The sequence below is a fragment of the Cupressus sempervirens genome, chromosome 9, assembly GCF_028749045.1.
Source record: "Cupressus sempervirens isolate cs-2001-9-10 chromosome 9, ASM2874904v1, whole genome shotgun sequence".
NCBI lineage: Eukaryota > Viridiplantae > Streptophyta > Pinopsida > Cupressales > Cupressaceae > Cupressus > Cupressus sempervirens.
The window spans coordinates 264,022,784-264,042,910 of NC_143126.1; the positions used below are offsets into that span (position 1 = coordinate 264,022,784).

General features: G+C 37.3%; 1 protein-coding gene across 4 annotated transcripts in view; it reads left to right on the forward strand.

Annotated features, from left to right (window-relative positions):
• LOC149538468 (uncharacterized) overlaps positions 1 to 20,127 on the forward strand; it is a 174,364-nt gene that overhangs the window by 51,215 nt on the left and 103,022 nt on the right. For 3 of the 4 annotated variants that reach the window (XM_089799794.1, XM_089799795.1, XM_089799796.1), the window contains exon 5: positions 16,374 to 16,460. In XM_089799794.1, coding sequence (XP_089655920.1) covers positions 16,374 to 16,460 — 87 coding nt within the window. Of the gene's footprint in view, positions 1 to 16,366; positions 16,461 to 20,127 lie in introns of all 4 variants that reach the window. The other variant, XR_016356062.1, reaches the window with a different exon arrangement.

Below are 20,127 nucleotides of genomic sequence, written 5' to 3' on the forward strand. Positions count from 1 at the left end.
TCTCTTCAAGAATTTCCATGTAGCTTCAAAATTTCTTCTCTCAAGTTGCTCTTCAATTTTTGCGTGTGAGAATGAAATGGGAAGAATTTTCTTTTGTCTGGAAAAGCTGCTATAGTGGTTGTGGCCTAAACTTAGGCAATTGCTTTTACTTCTCTTCCAAGTTTCTCTGAAAAGCATCACGAGTCTTGAATTCGCTCTTGTTTCTTTGAAAGATGCCGATTTGGTAGTTTTGACTTCATGAAGATTTAACCATGTCCAGGTTGGCTTTGTTGATTTTTTTCAATATGAAATATTAATTATTGGAAAAAACACAATAACTAATAATTTCCCCAAAATAATAAAAAAGAACATGATTTATTCCATCTTACAATCCTTTGATCAGTTTTTTGCTTTTATCTGATTTATTAATTAAATATCAAATGAAATTCAATAATTAATTAATTTTACTTTCAATCCAACAAATGCTTTATTTTCTCTTTATCATCTTTGTCTTGGATTTATACTTTTGATCCGTTATTGCAAATTTCAATTATCTCTCTATTAAGACATGCACTGGAATTTATATCTCTTAATTCTTCTTTGATCTTCTCTCTTGTAGAACTTGAAATATCAGATGCTCTGAATTTTGTTGTTGGGAAAATCTATATTGTAGCCAACGCGTAGAATTGTATCCAAACGGGCGCATGACGGTTGAGTCACCCCTTCGACAAGGTATATGTACACCGTCCAGAATGGACTTTGGATCATAATGAGAATTGTAATCATCATCGTAATCAGTCATATCGAATGTTGTAGTATCTTCTGTATACATGTGAATAATAAAAGGAATACTTTTGTATTACATGTTCTTGTCTATTGTCTGAATGCATTAATAAACTGTTTACCCTGTACAGTAAACATTTTGCGCTGTTGCCTATAAGGACCTGGTGCTATGAATGCCGAACACATTGAATAAAGATAGAAATAAGAATTCAGAAGATGACAGCATAAGTGTGGCACGGGAAATATTAAACTGCACACAACAAAGCGACTGAAGGCACAAACTCCAACAACTCGTCGAAGGGTACGGTAGTGGTGTCACAAGAGGTGAACACAGTACCACGGGAGCACTGACGAACGGAGTGCAGTCACCAAGTCGATCAAGGGAGAGGTTGATAGAAGAAGCCTGAGAAAGGCGAAGGGTGATCGAGGGAACAAAGGAAGAATTGGCAAACTGGTATACGCCAGGGGGGAATTCAGACAGAAGGGAAAGGACTGGCGCGACTCGGAGTGTCGAAGGAACACAAGCATGGGGTGAACTCTTTGTCCCTGATACACTTGACGAGAAAATACAGTTTGGTCAAAACAACCAAGTCCTTGAGGAAGCCTTCATGCCACTTGAGAACGTAGGTGTCCGTAATGCAGGTGTTCACAGTGGTAGGGGAGTACAGAACAATGTAGGTACCAACAATAGTGCACAACAAAAGAAAGGGTAACGATGGCCAGTCCAAAGGAAAAGTTACCAAAGTTCGACGGGGATGGCATAGCTGACCCAATCAGCCACTATAAAACTTGCGAAACAATTTGGACAGCGAATGGAGAAAGCGACCATGACGAATGGGCAAGGCAATTTCCAACCACCTTACGAGGTGTAGCAATTGATTGGTTTTTGAGCACCGATCCAACAAAGCTAACCACATGGGAAAACATAAAGAAAGAATTTATTACAGAGTTTCAATTGCTACGAGATGACAACGAGATAGCAGTGGAAACCTACACCACAAAACAAGGAAGAAATGAAACAGTCCATGTATATGCTAGAAAACTAAAAGAATTAGTAAATAAAATGGAAAGTAAGCCAGTAGACGGGCTGAAAAAGAGATGGTTCATAGAGGGACTACGACTGGAGTTAAAAAGGAAAATGAAGATTGTACTGCCATTGTCATACACTGAAGCGTACAATCGAGCGATGGATGTAGAGAGTGAACAGAAGACAAAAAAGAAGAAGAAAAATAGATCATCCGACTCAGATGAGTCCTCTTTTGAGGATAGCAGTAGTGATGAAAAGGGCAGTAAGAAGGTCCGAGCCCTTCAGAAGAATATGATTAGGATGATGAAAGAGTTTAAGAATATGCAGAAAGGGAATAGCCAGACCAAAGAAAACGAGCTATGGTGCACAAAATGCAAGACAAAAGGTCACACTAAGGGATCCTGTCCAAAGAATCAGTTCTGTGATAATTGCCAAATTGTGGGACATTCCACAAAGGAATGCCCGTTCAATATGAAAACAAGAGGGCATCAACAAGTGCTCCTGACACAGGAAGCATCCACATTAGGAGGGAATGGAAACACAAACAATGACGGTGCCACCTCGGGTGGGTATAGAAACAACAGAAGGGGACAAAACAACAACACCAATAACAACAATAATAATGGGAGCCGCAATCGGATTCAGTATGATTCCAAAAGCCGACTGATGGTTCAATGTCGGGCATGCAACTTGTGGGGCCACTTTGCATGAAATTGTACGACGACGAACACACCACAGTTGTTATGCAGACGGCGTGGTCCTAGAGACCATGAAGATGCCAAGTGCTCGAAATCAAAATTAGGAGTGAATTTGATTAACATCGAATGAAGAATGGACAAAGAGGAAGTCTTGGCAATTACACGTAAAAGGAAAAGTTGTACCCAGACTCGACGGAAGAAAAGAAGAGACTAGAAGAAGCACGAGAAAAAATTGAGAAAGAGATGCAGACAGAGAAATCACAAATGGAGAAGGGGGACACTGCGGGTACCTCAATGAGGAACTATGCAGAACAAAACATCATAAAGCGGATATTACAAATTGAAGTACTAGTAAAATTAAATGATTTGATCCTCACAATGCCCCAACTACGAACGACACTCACAAACATGGCTCCGGCTGCTAAACTACCAGAAGAACCTAGGAAGGAGAAGGAAAGCGGTGATGGCATCCAATTTTTAGGAGTTCCATTCTATGCATTATCCTAGACTTTCTTATTGCTTGAGTAATGTGGTTGTTTTTTATTTTTTAAAGTTTTGTAGGATTTGTGATCGTTATTTAGCATTCATGAATAACAAATGAACATTGATGATGGTTATTTTGCAAATAGCTTTGTTCTCCAAGGACTCAAGAGGAAAGATTGATAGTTCAAACTTCAAAAGCTCACACAAAAAATCTCATCTATATTTCAGATACTAATATCGATTTATATAAGAAGATCTAACTGAAATTTATGAGCATCATAAAAAAAATTGATAGAGCCTACATATTGGAAATTGTAGCAGATGTAAAGTGATGCTTGAAGTAATCACATGTGCAGTTGGAAACTTCCTTGGGCTCAAAGAGTTACACCTGTTTGGTGTATCTTGAAACCGGCTTTCTCAAACCTTTTTCTTTTCATTTTCCAGATTTCTTTCCTTTTAAAATATTTTAAGTTTCTTCTCAATTTTTATTTGTATCATTGTGTGCGGAAATCACAGGTTTATGGGAGCACCATCACCATTGGATAGAGGCAAAGTATTTGGTGATATCGAAATTAGAAGATGCCCAGCAACCAAGGAGCGCACAGGTTCTCAGTCGAAGGCATCTAAAAACGTGTAAACAATGGCATATCACAAGCTTTTCAGAGGATCGTGCGGCTAAGTTCGTGATAGAATGTGAAGACCTTCCTGCGGCAATGAAATTCATTTGAATAGTATTCTACATCTCGTATATCTCCAGTCCGGGAACATATCAGACTCATACGTGGAGGATGAGGGAATCTGCCTGTGCGTAAATGGAGAGGAGTGTGTGCGGAAGGATCAATCCAGACACAGAAAGCTCACGGGAGTCAGAGAAAATTGTATCCGGTCTGCAAGGAGATTCAAACACATCCTTTATGAATTCAGACCCCAGACGATGGATGCAAAGGCTATGCATTAATGCCAATGGAAAATGTAAAGCACGAGAGTCGAATCATATTTTGATAAAACTAAAACATATCAAGTTTTTAAAACGTTGGTTAGTTTTATTTATGAAGGGTTGCAATGTTTGGATAAGCAACTGATACCCTTTGAACATCTATAAGTATAGATGTAAAAAATCAAACAAGGGGAGAGGAAAAAACGAGACAAGGCAATATACACATTCATTTTTTCAAATAAATTTTCCAGCCTATGTACAAGGATATATTACATCATTTATTTGGTCGAGAAATGGACAATTGAACAAAGTTTCTGGATTTTGGATTATTGAGCAGATTTATATGCAAGTTCAGGATTGAAAATTTGCTGAAGAGTGTCTACATATAATTTTTATTTTCCGGCAAAATCTGTAAGAAGAATTTATTTAATATATTTGCATTAGAGTTTAACTTATTATTAATTGTGTCCTTTATAAATGTCTTTTATTTATTTTTTATAAATATTTTAATATTCAGGATAATTGGATAGGATCATTATCGCATTTTAAATTCGATAAGCATAAATATTGTGAAATATTTTATTTGTTTCCATATTTATGTCTAATTTGTCTCTGTAAGAGTTAAAGTGCATTTTAGACTTATTTAAAATTGCATTTAAATAATTGATCCCTCACGTCTGAATATTAAAATTATTTATGATTTAGATATATTAGATTTTATAAAGTTGTACGTTTCAGTTGATAAATTCTGACTCTATTGCTCGTCTAATTAGGCACTGGTCTTTTCCTCTTAGTTCAAAATCCAGATGCTGGCAATTGTTTGAATTCTTGCCTTTGAAAAAATAATATATTCATATATTGCATTAATCTATATTTATCCTTTATTTAAACGTTATCTTCATCATTTTCTTTTATCCTTAGTTCACAAATCTCAAGTTTGAAGTTATTCTATATTTCTTGCCATTTGGAAAATATTTATTGTGTTTGTGCTCTGATTGATTTGTTTTAAGCGTCTTGGATCTATGTGTTTCATCCAAGATTAGGTGCACCCGCCTCGGTCTTGCAGAGCCGGAAGAGCAGGGGATTTAGATCACATTGATTGATCCCATTAAGTTGGCCTTAACCAGTTGGATATCCTAGCATCGAGCAGGCAAGGCTCGTAGGATTCCAATCTGCGGTTTTGGGAACCAACAAGCGGAACAAGTGCAACAGACCCAATGCTGTTAGCCCTCACATCAGGAAGGCATCCAACGGTCGTAGAAATGGACATATTGGGAACGTCCTCTCAGACATAATTGTGGACGGAGGTTCAGGGCTAAATGTCCTACCAGAAGATACCTGGAAGAAGTTGGGACATCTGACGTTGTGGCCACCCACATTCCAATTGCTAACTACAGACCAACACGGCATTAAGCCTCTAAGGATCCTGATGGCACAACTAGTAACTATTGGAACACAACTGTTCTTGCTCGACTTTGTAGTCATCCCGCTTAAAAGAAGGGGATATGATGCTATTCTTGGACAAGGATGGCTCATACAAGAAAAAGTTAAACATGACTGGAAGAAGAATACACTATCAATAGAGAGCAGAGGACAGAGATTTATTATTGATTTACACACACAAATGGTGGGAGAAGAAGCCGGATCGTCTGATTTAGAAGGAGAGGACGAAGGTAAGAAGCAAATGGAACCGGATGAGGAAGGAGTCCTACGGTTAGAAGGTGGATCGAAGGACGACAATTTGGATTTGGTAAACGGTCTATTTCATTGGCAGATGGAGGATTATGAGCTCTTTCCGAGTTGTAATATGTTAAGGGTTGATGAAGGTGAGAAAGGAGAGAAAAATGAATTTCCAAAGGAATATAGAGAAGCGGAAGAAGGAAAGGCATTTACGGCTGAAGCTGAAGGGAAGAACATACCGTACGAACCCAGCAAAAGGAAAGATTCCACCGTACGGTACACAGTGAATGGACCGCATAGAAAGGAAAGGTTACACTGCACCACGGATATAGAAGAAAGGTGCTGACAACAAGGAAAACACATCGTACGGTCTACACAGGAAACAAAGAAGAAGGGCTTAATAAAAATTGCAATTGCACGGAGTGAAGGTTCTAGAATCAAGAATACGGTTATTGGCGGCAAGGAGTGGCAGTGGATGGAATTCATGGTATTGAGTTTCAAGAACAAACTGGGCGATATGGATAGTCTGAGGGAGAGATTGTATAATTTAAATAAACTTGATGAGTGATGATTGCAAGCACAATGGGCCATGAAGATTACACAGAATAGGCGTAAGGCACGGCACGACAAGCACTTGAAGTTGAATAGATTCCAATCAGGACAATTAGTTTTGAAGTATAAGAGGCGCAACGAGATCAGACCAAGTAGATTTAAAATAAAGTGGGTCGGGCCATATAAAATCTGCGAAGTGGGCGATAATAGAGCAATAAAATTATGGACGCTCGATAGGAAGGAAGTAGCCGATGCAATGAATGGGTCAAAGCTTAAAGTCTACCATGAAAGAAATAATGCACCTCCGTGGATGACCAGTTGAGAGTAAATAAGGAATATTATTGTATATATGTAAATTAAGTGTAAAATAAATTTGTTTATGTTTAAGTCGATAGGCATAATAAGATATAAACAAGAGCGCAGTAGTCAAAAGATTCATCTCAAAAGTGTACGGCCTTTCAGGGAATAAAATGTTAAAAGAGAAATCATTATATGAACCGCAAAGACTAAAAATCATATTGTACGGCCGTATAGATAGAAGAAGAGCCCTATAGCAATGGTCATACCGTATGGTCTATGGAAAACTACAAAATAGAAAGTGAGAGAGATGTCGTACGGCTTGTACGGGAGTGCCAAGAGGGAGCTTTGATCATGTTCAGTTGAAAAACCATACGGCAATGGGAAACAAAGGAAAGCGTCATACAACCACATAGCAAAGGGAATCGTACGAACGTCACATGAAAGAAAACAATTGTCGTATGGCCATATGGAGGACATAAATAGGGAAAGCAAATATTGTACGGCCACATGTGGCGGAGAATAAAAGGGGATACGAAGAGTAGCTGAAGGAAAATCCATCTTGTATGGTGAGCAAGAAGGCAGAGAAGAAGCTAGAGAATTGGAACCGTGTGGTCAGTAGGGAAGGAACAATTCATTGTACGGCTCACGGAGAGAAGTTTTATTTAGGCTTGACCGTATCGCTTGAGGGAAGAAGAATCATACAGGCAAAGCAATATTTGTATGGCCGTACGAAAGAAGAGAGAGAAGTACCATACGGTGTACGACTCGTATGGAAGAGAAGGAAGAAGGTACTTAAACAGCAAGGTGGAAGCATTGAAGTACGCCCCATACGGAAACGTAGAGGCAATTTGAAGGACCGTACGACATTGTGAAGGATCGTACGATAGCAGGAGAAGACTAACCGTACGACATTTTGAAACTAACTATACAGCGGCAAGAATAGACCAACTGTACAACAAGCTTGTATAAAAGACATTTTGCCAAGCATTACAAGTCAGTATTCACTGTACGACGATTTTCAAGTAGGAAGTGGGAAGCAGATTCGGCCGTATGGATGAAGAACACATGCAAAGGTGTTGTATGGACGTACGGGTTTAAGGAGTACAAAAGAAATGACTGTACAACTCACGCAGAAAAGGGAATACTTGAAACACAACCATCGTATGATACAAAAGAAGGGTGACAGGAGGTTCTAAAAAAAAAAAGACGATAAACCAAAATAGATGACGATGGAAAACTTATGGTACCAGAGGGATAGACATAAACAGGTAATGAAGAAAACATAAGCGGTTGCTAGAAAGAGTGTGGGATCGGAAGAAAATCACAAAAATGGTGTGTTCCATGGACTTTTGTGTGGGTTTGAGAGTGCTAATTTGGTCTTGGGGGCCCCGTTGGGGGTGTTGCCCCCTAGACCCCCAATTAGTTTAGTTATCAGTCGTGGGAAGTATGACTAGTTGATGAGACTTGGAACTGCTGCAGGCAAGGAGTGTCTGCATGATAGAGGTGGAGAGAGCACTGGAGCAAGCCTTTCGAGAAGGATGGTACGCTTTGAGGCACTCGGAGTAGGTGTTGGACGTGAGGCTGTCTTGGTGGATGCATAGAGAGCTCGGGAGGAGCTGACCATCCAGTTGGAGGTAGTAGAGTAACACTTGGCTTAGCATACCCAGGCGTTGGAAGCAGAGAAGGCGGCACGGGTGGCTATCAAGGTCAGATTGGCTAAGTGACAGTGTTGTGTTAGCAAGAGGCTACAGATGCAACATGTTTTGGAGACCAGTTTGGTGCAGGCATGGGACGAATGTGAAAATGGTGTGACAGAAACAGGTCTATAGTTAGTCAGTTAATGTATTCCATTTTGTTAATTGTTGTCCGAAGACGACTTCCCTTTTGGGGGGGATGATGTTGTTGGGAAAATCTATATTGTAGCCGACGCGTGGAATTATATCCAAACGGGCGCGTGACGGTTGAGTCACCTCTTCGGGAAGGTATATGTACACCATCCAGAATGGACTTTGGATCATAATGAGAATTGTAATCATCATTGTAATCAATCATATCGAATATTGTAGTATCTTCTGTATACATGCGAATAATGAAAGGAATACTTCTGTGTTACATGTTCTAGTCTATTGTCTGAATGCATTAATAAACCGTACTTCTGCATTTATCATGATCCCCTACTTATGTCACATCCAAACACTCAAGTCACAAAAGAACCATGCCTGTGTCCAAAGAAATTTCAACTTTAAATGCTCCCATAGTTCGAGCACATATGAACCTCCTCGGTTAAGTTCATTTGATGTTATGAGCGCTCCTTAGACTATAGTGGGGGAATTTTTTGAATTTTATTAACTTTCTTTATCCCTTTTCTTTGAGTGCAATTGGGGCCTTATGATGGATTATTGGGAGTGAATGATTCTTTCACCATTATAAAATTATGTCTAGTGCGCATGTTGGCATTGGTCATGGATCGTTCTCTTCATCTGAGGTGACAAAATTTCTTGCAACATTCCATGACTTCATTTTGCGCTAGAGCACAATTCCTTATACCCTATGGATTACTTCGTTTGTAATATTCCCCCTTTCATTTCTTTATGTAGTGAGCGCGTTTATGACTTGCTCGTTGAATGCTTATTTTTTATGTTCCCTTGACCATCACTAAATCGTGCTCTCCACGAGGGACTTTTCTTTATTAAACCCTCATCAATGAAATTATGTGTAGAACTACTGTCCACTAAACATACCATTCACTGCCCCTTTAGAACTCCTTTTAGCCGAAAAGGTCTACCTCAAGGAGTTCCAGATAAAGTGGCAATGTGTGGGTTCTCTTTAACAATAGTATCCTCTAGTTCTATTTGTTGAGGCTAATTTTCTTGAGTGTCATCTTCCTCAAAGCTGTCCTCTGAAGGCTTGTCCTAATCCCTGTCTTCTAAATGTACTTCAATCAAGTGTAGCTTGCCTTTTGCAAGACAGTGATGTCTTGGTTCCCATGGTTCTCTATAGGAGAAGCCCATGGTTCTTTACAAGAGAAGCACAATTTCTTTCTTCTAAGTTCATTTTGTGTTTCTTGATCAGCTTTTGAAGGTGTATTTCTTGGCTGATTGAAACTTGTGTTTATTTGCTGACATGGACCTTTTTTAGCGGACTTTCCAAGGGCTGAAATATTTCTTCTTAGGTTGGTTGGGTACTATAATTTCTAAATCCAATAGCGTCATCTAAAGAATTGGGCCTATGAGCGTTAACCAGTCCTTTTAGTTTGTCACTTAGGCCAACAACAAATAGCATTGTGACTCTTTCAGAGGCATATGAGAAACCATCACTGATATTTTTGGAATTCATTAATGTATGATTCCAGCTCTCCTACTTGTTTCAACTGACCTAATTCCCTGTAATAGACCTCTATGTTGTTCCGGTCAAAATGTGTAATCAGCCTATTGACAAATTCTTCATTAGACTGAACCTTAGTATGATCCTAGGAAATGAGACTGTGGTGCCACCAGTCACATGCTACCCCTTCCAAATGTGATGATAACAACTGTATTGCCTTTTCCTCTTCCATGGGCTTGAGTGCCAAGAAAGTGTCCAACTTATGAACCCATGATCTAGCTGATATCTCTCTGGTTCCATGAAAAGTTGTAATACTAATTTTGTTCAAGGTATCTTTGTACTCCATTGGCTGGAAGCCCTGTCTAGCTTGCCCTCTAGGCCTCTTGTCTTGCAATTCCAGATGATTTGTAGTTTTGTCTTTACACTAGTTCATGAATTGATTTAAATTCATCGACTGCCTTACATTGGCTGGAAGCTGTATGTATTCGTCTTGAGCCACCATAATATCATCAGTGACGTGCTTCTCTTCTACCTCAACCTTAGGAATTGGTTCTCTTTAAAGTGGACATGGAAAAAAGGCGGGACACAATGGTCGATCCGACCTTGTATCTTCTGTTCTCACAATGTTAGAGGCTGCTTTGTCTTGGTTTTCATGCCCAACCTCACTTCTGTTGTGTCAACTACTGGACTTTGCCGACCTCAAATGTCCGACTCTCAGCTGTCCCATTGCTTTGATCATATGATCCTGGAATTGTTGCAACATTTGCTGCTGCTGTTGAGCAAAAATTGTAAGAAAATCATTAAGTTGATTATTTAATTCCCTCTGTGGACTGCCATCCCTTCTTTCTCCCATTTCAACTTCAGTTGGGTTAATTTCCGTGTCTTCTTGTTGCCTTGACCTACTTCTAGTGTTATATCTGTGTGGTTCAAACCCTCTGGGACACATAGAACCACTTTAAAGCTGCATTAGGCGCCCAAAAAGCAACTTTACTTCTGACATGCAATGAAAAATCTGTGGCATGTTAAAAAAGGAAATCTGCAAATCAAAACCCCCACACATTGGCAGGGTTTGAGGCTTTGATGGCACTGAAATATTCTTTCTTTGCACGCATCTTTGTACAACAAATATGTTTATTTTTAAAATAAAACAGAGACTTAAAATAATAACTCGATTTACAATATTCAATCTCACAAGTAGAATAATGCCAAACATGAAGTGTAAATCTCAGATTAATCAACCAAATTCAGAAATTTGCTATTATTCATCATATATGCAACAATCAACACAATCAGATTACCTATTTACGATTATGAAAACATTAGAAGTTCAAATACCTGACTATTCTAAATTTGCTACTTAAGATATTCGTATTACCCAAACTGCCTCTAGATTCCCTTTTGTTAAAAATTGTAAGAAAAATTCTTCAATGATGAAAGATTGCTGGTGTATAGCCATAGATGCTTCTAGAATATTGCATTTGTTTCCTTCTAGGATTCTGTTCCTATGGCCTGCTATATCGATGAGATTATTGTCGTTGCCTATGTGGGGGTAGTGTCCAGAAAGGCTCTGATATAGGGTTTGCGTCCAGTGTCAGCCACACATTTTGCAGAGAACATAAATAAAATAACATAAATTCAATGATAATTCTTCCCAAATCACCAGTCACCAGTATAAAAGAATCCTTATTCAAAGAGCTGCATACACCTTCAAAGGCCTCGATTATTAGGTGATCTGACTTGGAAAATAAGTTTGCGTGAAAAGTGAAATCACTTCATGGACAGTTAACCAGAGATAACATTGACATCTTCAAATGACCCTACTGACGATGAAAAACAGGCCCGCCCTTGTGAAATCAGAAACCCAAACGTCTCCCTTTATTTAATAATTGCCCAAGTCTCGGAGATGACTTCAAACAAAATTGACTTGGCAATTGTATTTATTAATAAAGGTATCACTTAAGAGGGGACATTACATATTCAACCAATTACTCAGTGTAATGTTCCCTTAATTCTTATATCCTAAGTTGAATTGACAAGAAAATGCATTGATTTCCATAAACATAGGATAAGAAGGGACAATCATCTATTTGTATCATCAATTATTTATTAAGTAATTTATTTTTATATGCTATCTATATTTCTTGTTGCTAAGCTTGACCCTCTATTACTTTGTTATAAGGAAAGGGGAGGTTTGAATACAATCCAAGGTGATTAAAGACCGCTTGATAGATTCCCTCAAAGTTTACAAATCCAAGCCCTTATCCTATTTTGGGAACTATGCTCGCAAGGGGCTTAGTGTCACTGATCCCTACCCTTTCTTGGGAACTATTCTTTTGAGATTTAGATTGCCATTCCTTGAGTTGCTTCAGCCTTCCTTCTTCATCACTAAAGTAACAATGAAGATCTTAGCATTACTTCTATTACTATACTTATATATATTAGACAATGTAGGGATTCCCTATCCCTAATAGAATTCTGATTTAATAATATTATGTATGTCTGTATCTAATATAGATTCGTAAAAGTATAATTTACTATCACACAATGATGGTACTTACCAGTAGTGTAGATGATTCATTCCCTTTCTCATCTCTTCCTTCAAAAGTATGAGTTATATTTATAATCTCTTGCTGCCATAATTATCTCTTTATAACAATGTGTATATCATATTTACTAATTATCAACGTACATCCCTCACCCCTTCATCTTTATATCTTCATTTCCTTGAAATACCTCTCTCCAAATAGACACAACCATTCTTTAAGACATACTTTTTCCTAATCGCATCTCTAGGAGAATAACCGATCTTTAGTAACCAAAACTATGGAGATTAATTAGCATGTTTGTCAATTATTTCTCTTTTATTATTTATTCTATTAGTTAATTATATATTATTAAATTTCATTTCTGAAGGGGGACATAACAATCAGATTGTGGATTAGGCAAGAGCCTACAACACAATGGTAAATTGTGAGCCTCTTAATTGGGAGCTTGGATTCAAATCTACTCAAGCTTAACTAATAATAAAAAAAATTAACCATGATAAATAATAATAATTAACCATGGCTTCGGCCTCTTACCAATAAAAAAACTCTATCAGATTGTGGAAACGATGAATACAAATTACATGAATCAGGGTGATTGGGGAAACAATGACAACAACAGTCAAAATGGAAACAATGAAAATCAAGGAGGAGGAAGCAATACTAATATTGTGATGAACAACTCTAGGAAAGTTAGTAGAACCACGCTAAGGCCTCTATTGTCTAAATTCTAGGAGGCACCACTGAGGAGATCAATAGGATACCATGAAGGCTATGAAGGTTTTACTAAAGGTAATATCCATCAACGGGTGAAGATTTCCATGCAGCTATGTCTTGGTAGATGTTTGCCAAATAAAATATAGAAACAGACTGAGAGGAGAGAGAGGACTTGGGTGTTGTGATGTAGAGCCTAATCAGACTTGGAGATTTATTTGGCGCAGTTTTCTCCCTATATAATTTCTATGGGGGTTTGGGGGTAGCGCCCTTGTGGGGTCATGGGCAGCACAGGAATAGTTAAGGGGTTAAAGGAACAATTAGCACATTCATTTGCTATGAAGGATTTGGGGGCAGCAAAACAAATCCTTGGTATGAAGATTTGCAGAGTTAGGAAAAATAGAAAATTGACATTATCTCAGGCTGATTATAGTGAGAAGGTGTTGCAATGTTTCTCTATGGAGAATGCTAAAGCTATCAGCACACTTTTACTAGGTCATTTTAAGTTGACTAAGGAGATGTGTCCCAAGACACAAGAAGAGGAGGATAAGATGTCTAAGGTACCATATGCTTCAGTTGTAGGAGCTTGATGTATGCTATGGTATGTACTAGGCCGGATATTGCACATGCAGTGGGAGTTGTTAGCAGGTATATGAGTCATCTAGGAACTGAGTATTGGAATGTAGTTAAAAATGGATTCTCGGATATTTGAGAGGAACATCCAGTAAGTGTTTACATTTTGGGGGCTTTACTACTGATTTACAAGGCTATGTTGACTCAGATTTGGTAGGGGATATTGATACCAGGCGGAGTACTACAGGTTATGTATTTACTGTTGGTGGAGCAACAACGAGCTGAGTTTCTAGGTTGCAGAAGGTTATCCACTATAGAGGCAAAGTATGTTGCTGCAACAGAGGCAACCAAGGAGATGATATAGCTTCAGTTCATGGAAGAATTGGGACACTTACAAAGGGATAATTATTTGTTCACAGATAGCTAGAGTGCCATTCATCTTGCAAAGAATTCAGCTTTGCATTTAAAGACAAAACACATATAGTTGTGGTACTATTTCATTCGGTCAATTTTGGATAATGGACAGTTAAATTTGGAGAAGTTACATACAAATGATAATCCAGCAGATATGTTTAACAAGGTAGTAACAAGGGAGAAGCTGAATTCCTCTTCAACTTCGGTTGGTCTTCTAGACTAAACAAAATAAAATAACAACAAAGTCCAGGGTGGTTTGATATTCCAGTGGGAGCTACAAGTTTAGCAGTGCTATGATCAGTCTCCAAGTGGGAGGCTATTGTTGTGGAGTCTGATTAGTCTCCAACTGGGAGATTGTTGTGATGTGGAGCCTAATCAAACTCAAAGGTTTATTCGACGTGGTTTTTTGCACATATTATTTCTATGGGGGTTTGGGGGCAGTGCCCCCAAGATGGGGTCAAGGGGCAACGCCCCAGGTGCGCTCCCTGTTGCAGTATAGGGTGGGGTCGAGGGGCAACGCCCTCGTGGGGGTTTTCGGGGGCAAAGCCAAAAATGACCTTATATTGTAAAAGGTGTCGGCTTCTATTTTCCTATTGGACGACTTATTCTAGCCCTAATTTTGTAAGTCGCAAAGCTTGTATAAAAAGGATTAGGGTTAGGGATTTTATAATATAATGGTGATATTGTAACTTCTTGTGGCGGTATTGAGTTGTAAGGGATTGCGGATTGTAATCATTGGATAATAATAATATTGGACCTGTTGTTGGTGGACGTTAAATCTTGGTGTCTTGTGTTCTCTTTTGTGCAATCTATTATTTTCTGATATTATTATATTTACATGCAACTATTATTTCTGTCTGAGGTTAATCCTAACATTGGGCACAACAAAGATTTGCGATGCAAGTTAAGGTTACCATTCCTAGCTATGTTGGTTAGAACAAGTGTACTACATGTGCATGGGTGCAGAAATTAGACACCTATATTCAGCTTAACCCCATGACAGAGTTAGAAGCAAAGAAGTACACTGCACTTCATTTAGATGGAGAAGCTCATGAGTGGCAGTACCATGAGTTAGTGACCTTGGGGTATGATAGGATCACTTTGTATGTTGTTCTCAGTGATTAATTGATAGTTTCAATAGGAAGGATCTTGAACTACATCTCAATGAGTTAGCATAGCTGAGATAGGTGGGATTAGTTGACTCTTATACATCCCAGTTCTAGAAGCTCTTAGTTATGGTCATGAATGTTTTTTAGCACAATTTTGTTCATGGAAGAATTGTTACAACCATTCTGTGGTTGGATCAAAGCAGTTGATCCTAATACCTTGCAGGTTGCCATCAAGAGGGCTAGAAACATGCAGATTTCAGCTCCTAAAACAGGTTTCAGCCTAAACCATTTCAACCTAAAAAGGATTAAAACCCTTTCCTATATTATATTATTTTTCAGTTTTCTTGTATCCCGTTAATATTGAAGACTAATTTCATAAAATTATGCATTCTGCCAACAAGGATTCCGAAATGTTATGCTATGATGTTATAGTTGACCCTTTATTCGGAAGGGAGCTAACATTTGGGAGTCATTTTCAACAATTCAACTGTGCATAAGTGTTGGTGTGCCATGTTTAGAACATATGAAATTCTATAACCCTTCCATCAAGGTTTTTAAAAAAAGTTCTCAATCCATTTGCATATCATTAAATATACACCTCGATGATTACTACAGATTTTGCCTACACTTGTCAGGCCTGGGTTCTTTCTTTAGGAACCATCACGATACAGCTTGAACCAGCCTAGAGAGGCAGAGATCTGCATCACTTTTCTGTCATTTTGGTCAACACACATTTATTGAGGCCAGTTATCTGGAAATTATCAGATCTATCAAATTTCTGTTCTTTTCTTTTGGATTTTCTATTCTAATATTTTACGGACTCCAATAAAGTTGGATATAAAATTTCAAAAATTTTGGTTTATCCATTTTGGATATTGGTACTCATTAGGCAATGACACGAAGCTTTGTTTAAATTACAAGTACAATTATATTTAAAACATTTTTCTTTCAACTAGTTTTATCCTTCACTGTTATACTAGTGCAATTATGTAACGGACAAATGTGTTTCAAAGGGGGGCTAAAACATGTATTTGTCTGAAGATCAAATAACATCAGGTGGCGCCCTAATTGCAAAAAGTGTTGTCTTGTTTGATTGAAATTATACAAATAGTTTTTCAATTCAAAATGAAATAGTAACTGTAAAATCTTCTCATCTTATATTAATTGCTCTTAAATCTATATAAGCTGAGCAAGTGACGAAATTCTTATATAGTAGTAATTGTTTATTAGTACTTGATGATATGATATAGCTTGCAGGTGAAGTTGATGTGCACATACTGTAAGCAATGCAAGGAAACAGAAGTTCCCGATCCATACTATGGTGGACCACAAGGTTTTGAACAGGTGAAGAGTTGATGTTATTTCTGTAATCTTTTATTAATTTGACATGTATTCATGATTTGAGTCATTAATGATACTTTAGGAATTTGTAATAAATGTTTTAAGTAAATATTTTCTATCTTTTACTTTGCAGTAAGCTTTTAATTAGTTTATTATTTGATCAATTGCATAATGATAAAATAACCTTAGGTTCCTACTACAAAGTCATTAAGACTGCCAATGGATTTCTCAAATCTGGGTGTTTAAATAATATTGGACACAATCATAAATTCTTCATCAAATTATTCTTAGGGGAGTAAGTTGAATTCCTTATAATTTTTTCTTGTACTTAAATGCACATAAATGATTGCTGATATGAGTATTTCACATTACCTAGGATACTGTTCATCCTAAGTGTAATATTGAAACTTGTTTTTTAAGTTTACTTAGGACAATAGGATTTTTAATTTCCCTCACCAAGGTGGCTAGTAATGACATTTCAACCTTTAAGGTACACAATTCCCACCATTGCCTCATCAATTCTTGATGTATGGTGTAACAACCGCTTTTCCCGGGTCTTAACTAACATCATATCATATCAAGGAAATATAGTTAATACTTCATATTCATAGGAAGATAGTTATAACAGATACGTTCATGTGAATGAGATTAACGGTTACAATCAGTTAAACAAAAATTTCGTAACTAACAATTGAAAACACTATCAATGAATTTAACACGGAATTTAAAATCTACATATCGTAGAATTCAAAACTGAAATCCGTCTAGGGATGCATTTGCAAAGGTCAGGTTAGTTCGTAAATATTGCTTAAGGATCAAATAGCTATACCACTTTATTGTAATGATAAATACCAATATATCATCTAGGGTATCAAATACCACTGTATCATTTAGTGCGTCAATACCACTGTATCATTTAGGGCATCAAATACTACTATATCATTTAGGGTGCCAATACCATTGTATCATTTAGGGCATCAAATACTAATGTATCATTTAGGGTGTCAATACCATTGTATCATTTAGGGCATCAAATACTACTGTATTATTTAGAGCATCAAATACCACTGTATCATTCTTTTTCTTTCTAATGCTAAGTATGGCAATAACATACAGTTAGAAGGTACGCTCATATTCATCATTCATATAAATGAAGACAGAAATAACAATCCATCAGATAAACCTATCTCTTGCATATGGTTATATTTCATGTTTAGTTGAAAGATCAATCGATCTAATTGGTTACCAATTACATTGACGAAGAGTTGCTTTCATTAAAGGAATAACTAAATCAATGATATAAATCAATCCATCATATCTTCTACTCGTATAAACATCATAAAAGTAAAGTACCTGTTTTTGCCAAATGTTTGAATGCATAATTTATCTTTGTCTGATGCATGTGTTGACATCTTGTGGAGAGGGGAAACATTGTTAGGGGCTTAACCTCCCAACCTCGGACCATAACTTATCCCCACGCAATCTCTAACGAGAAAGACCCTCCCTACCCAGAAATAGACACGGAGCAACTTGACCAGCCACTGAGCATCTTGGTACTTAATTCCACCACTCGACTTGACAACTGAGTATACTTGGACCATCATGAGCTGACTTGGATGTTTTAGTAATTTCTTTTTAAGATGTTAATGCAATTTGAGAATCTGATCGTAGTTTGTTCTTCCTTGTAGGATTCCTCTCCTCTTCACCCATTCACACACCTTCACTAGCCTTGGGTGCATCACAAGAGACTACTATAATAATGAGATCTCTAACATATTGTTTGCTTGAATACCTTTTTGATTCTTATTACAGATGGTATACAACAAATACTAGTGAGTAAGTCAAAGTATCATAAAATAGGATTCAGATTCTCACAAGATTACTGTGTACATAATATAGTAAAGAACATGTTATGGGAACTATGATCTGTCCCTATGTAGTTATCATGCAAGATAGGAAATAAAAGGAAGAATCAAAGCTTATGCCTTATATTAAAACATCTCTACATGCAACATACATGTTACCATTTTCAAATGATTGAAAAGCAATTACAATGATGTCCCTCACACATGAGGGTGCAGGGCTATATCAATAATATCACTTCAGAATCTCAAATAGAAGAAAATAGAGAGAAGAAACAACTGAAGTACTTTCCAAAATCGATAAGAGCATATAAAGGGGCTGATTAAACATATTTCATGACATACAAATACCGCATATAAATCTCAGTACACTTGTTGGTTTGTATCAATTTCTGTTCACAGCAACAATATATAAGACAACAATTGTTATACTTGATGGTGACCTTAGCAATATTGCCACCGGTTAATATTTACTCCAATGCATATATGAATCTCCCGCCCTTGCAAGCAAAGTTTGAACACAAATACATCAAAACCATGATATCAAAATAAGCTGCGATTTAGAACTGAACTTCGAGAACTGCAAACTAAAGGCAGCGGGAAGTGTATATAATTCCCTGTGTGCTCTATTGGTTATCAAGAAGAAGGTAGGTGGTAGAGAGTTACACTTGTTGGTTCGTATCAATTTCTGTTCACAACAACAATATAGAAGACGGCAATAGTTATACTTGATGGTGACCTTAGCAATATTGCCACCGATTAATATTTACTCCAATGCATATATGAATCTCCAACCCTTGCAAGTAAAGTTCAAACACAAATACATCAAAATCATGATATTAGAATAAGCTGCGATTTAGAACTAAAGTTCCAGAACCGCAAACTAAAGGCAGCGGGAAGTGTATATAATTCCCCGTTTGCTCCATTGGTTATCAAGAAGAAGGTAGGTGGTGGAGAGTTACAAAGCCAATGCTCAAGCTACCGACCGATTTAAATATTTGACTTATTATCTTCCAAGTAATAAGCCTGGTGAAAGAAGAAGAGAGAAACATAGAGGGCCGCTCAAGGTAAAAAAATAATAATCAAGAGCCTAGTCAAAGGTGAAAGAAATAATAATATTGTCCTTGTATATAACACCATGATATCTATAGATACCTATATATGTATGTATGTATATATGTGTACATGTGTAAAACCCCAACCATATATTTCTTACATTTACGCCAAACATCAAGTATGCATATACGTCCTTATATATATAAAATTGTTTTACATATGTACACATATACATATATAGATATTTAGGTATCATGTTGTCCAATATGATAAGACATGCCTAAGCACTGGGAGGCTCCCACTATACAATTACGAAGGTACAAGTTTGCTCAAATATCAGTTCATGGTTAGTGATCTCTTTACTATTAAATGATATATAATTTAACAAGTTAGCTCATAGTCGTCCAACGTACACTGTTGCTTGCCTAGTCGTTTACCTTTAGTGTAACATCTAGATTTTACGGTTCTAATTTAACATCTAACATACTCAAGGAATATAGATATAATTTTGATTTCGTAGGAAGTCAGTTACATCATTCATGTTCATGTGAATATGATTTACCGTTAAAAACAGTTATACAAAATTTTCTTAACTAAAAAGACTTGAATTACCATCAAATGAAATTACTACAGAAAGTGAAAACCACATACCTCGGAAAACTAAGTTCGAATCAAACTAGGGATGCCTCTGCAACCACCCGAGTTAGTCCACAAATACACTATAACAACTTCATATGACAACTATCATCTAA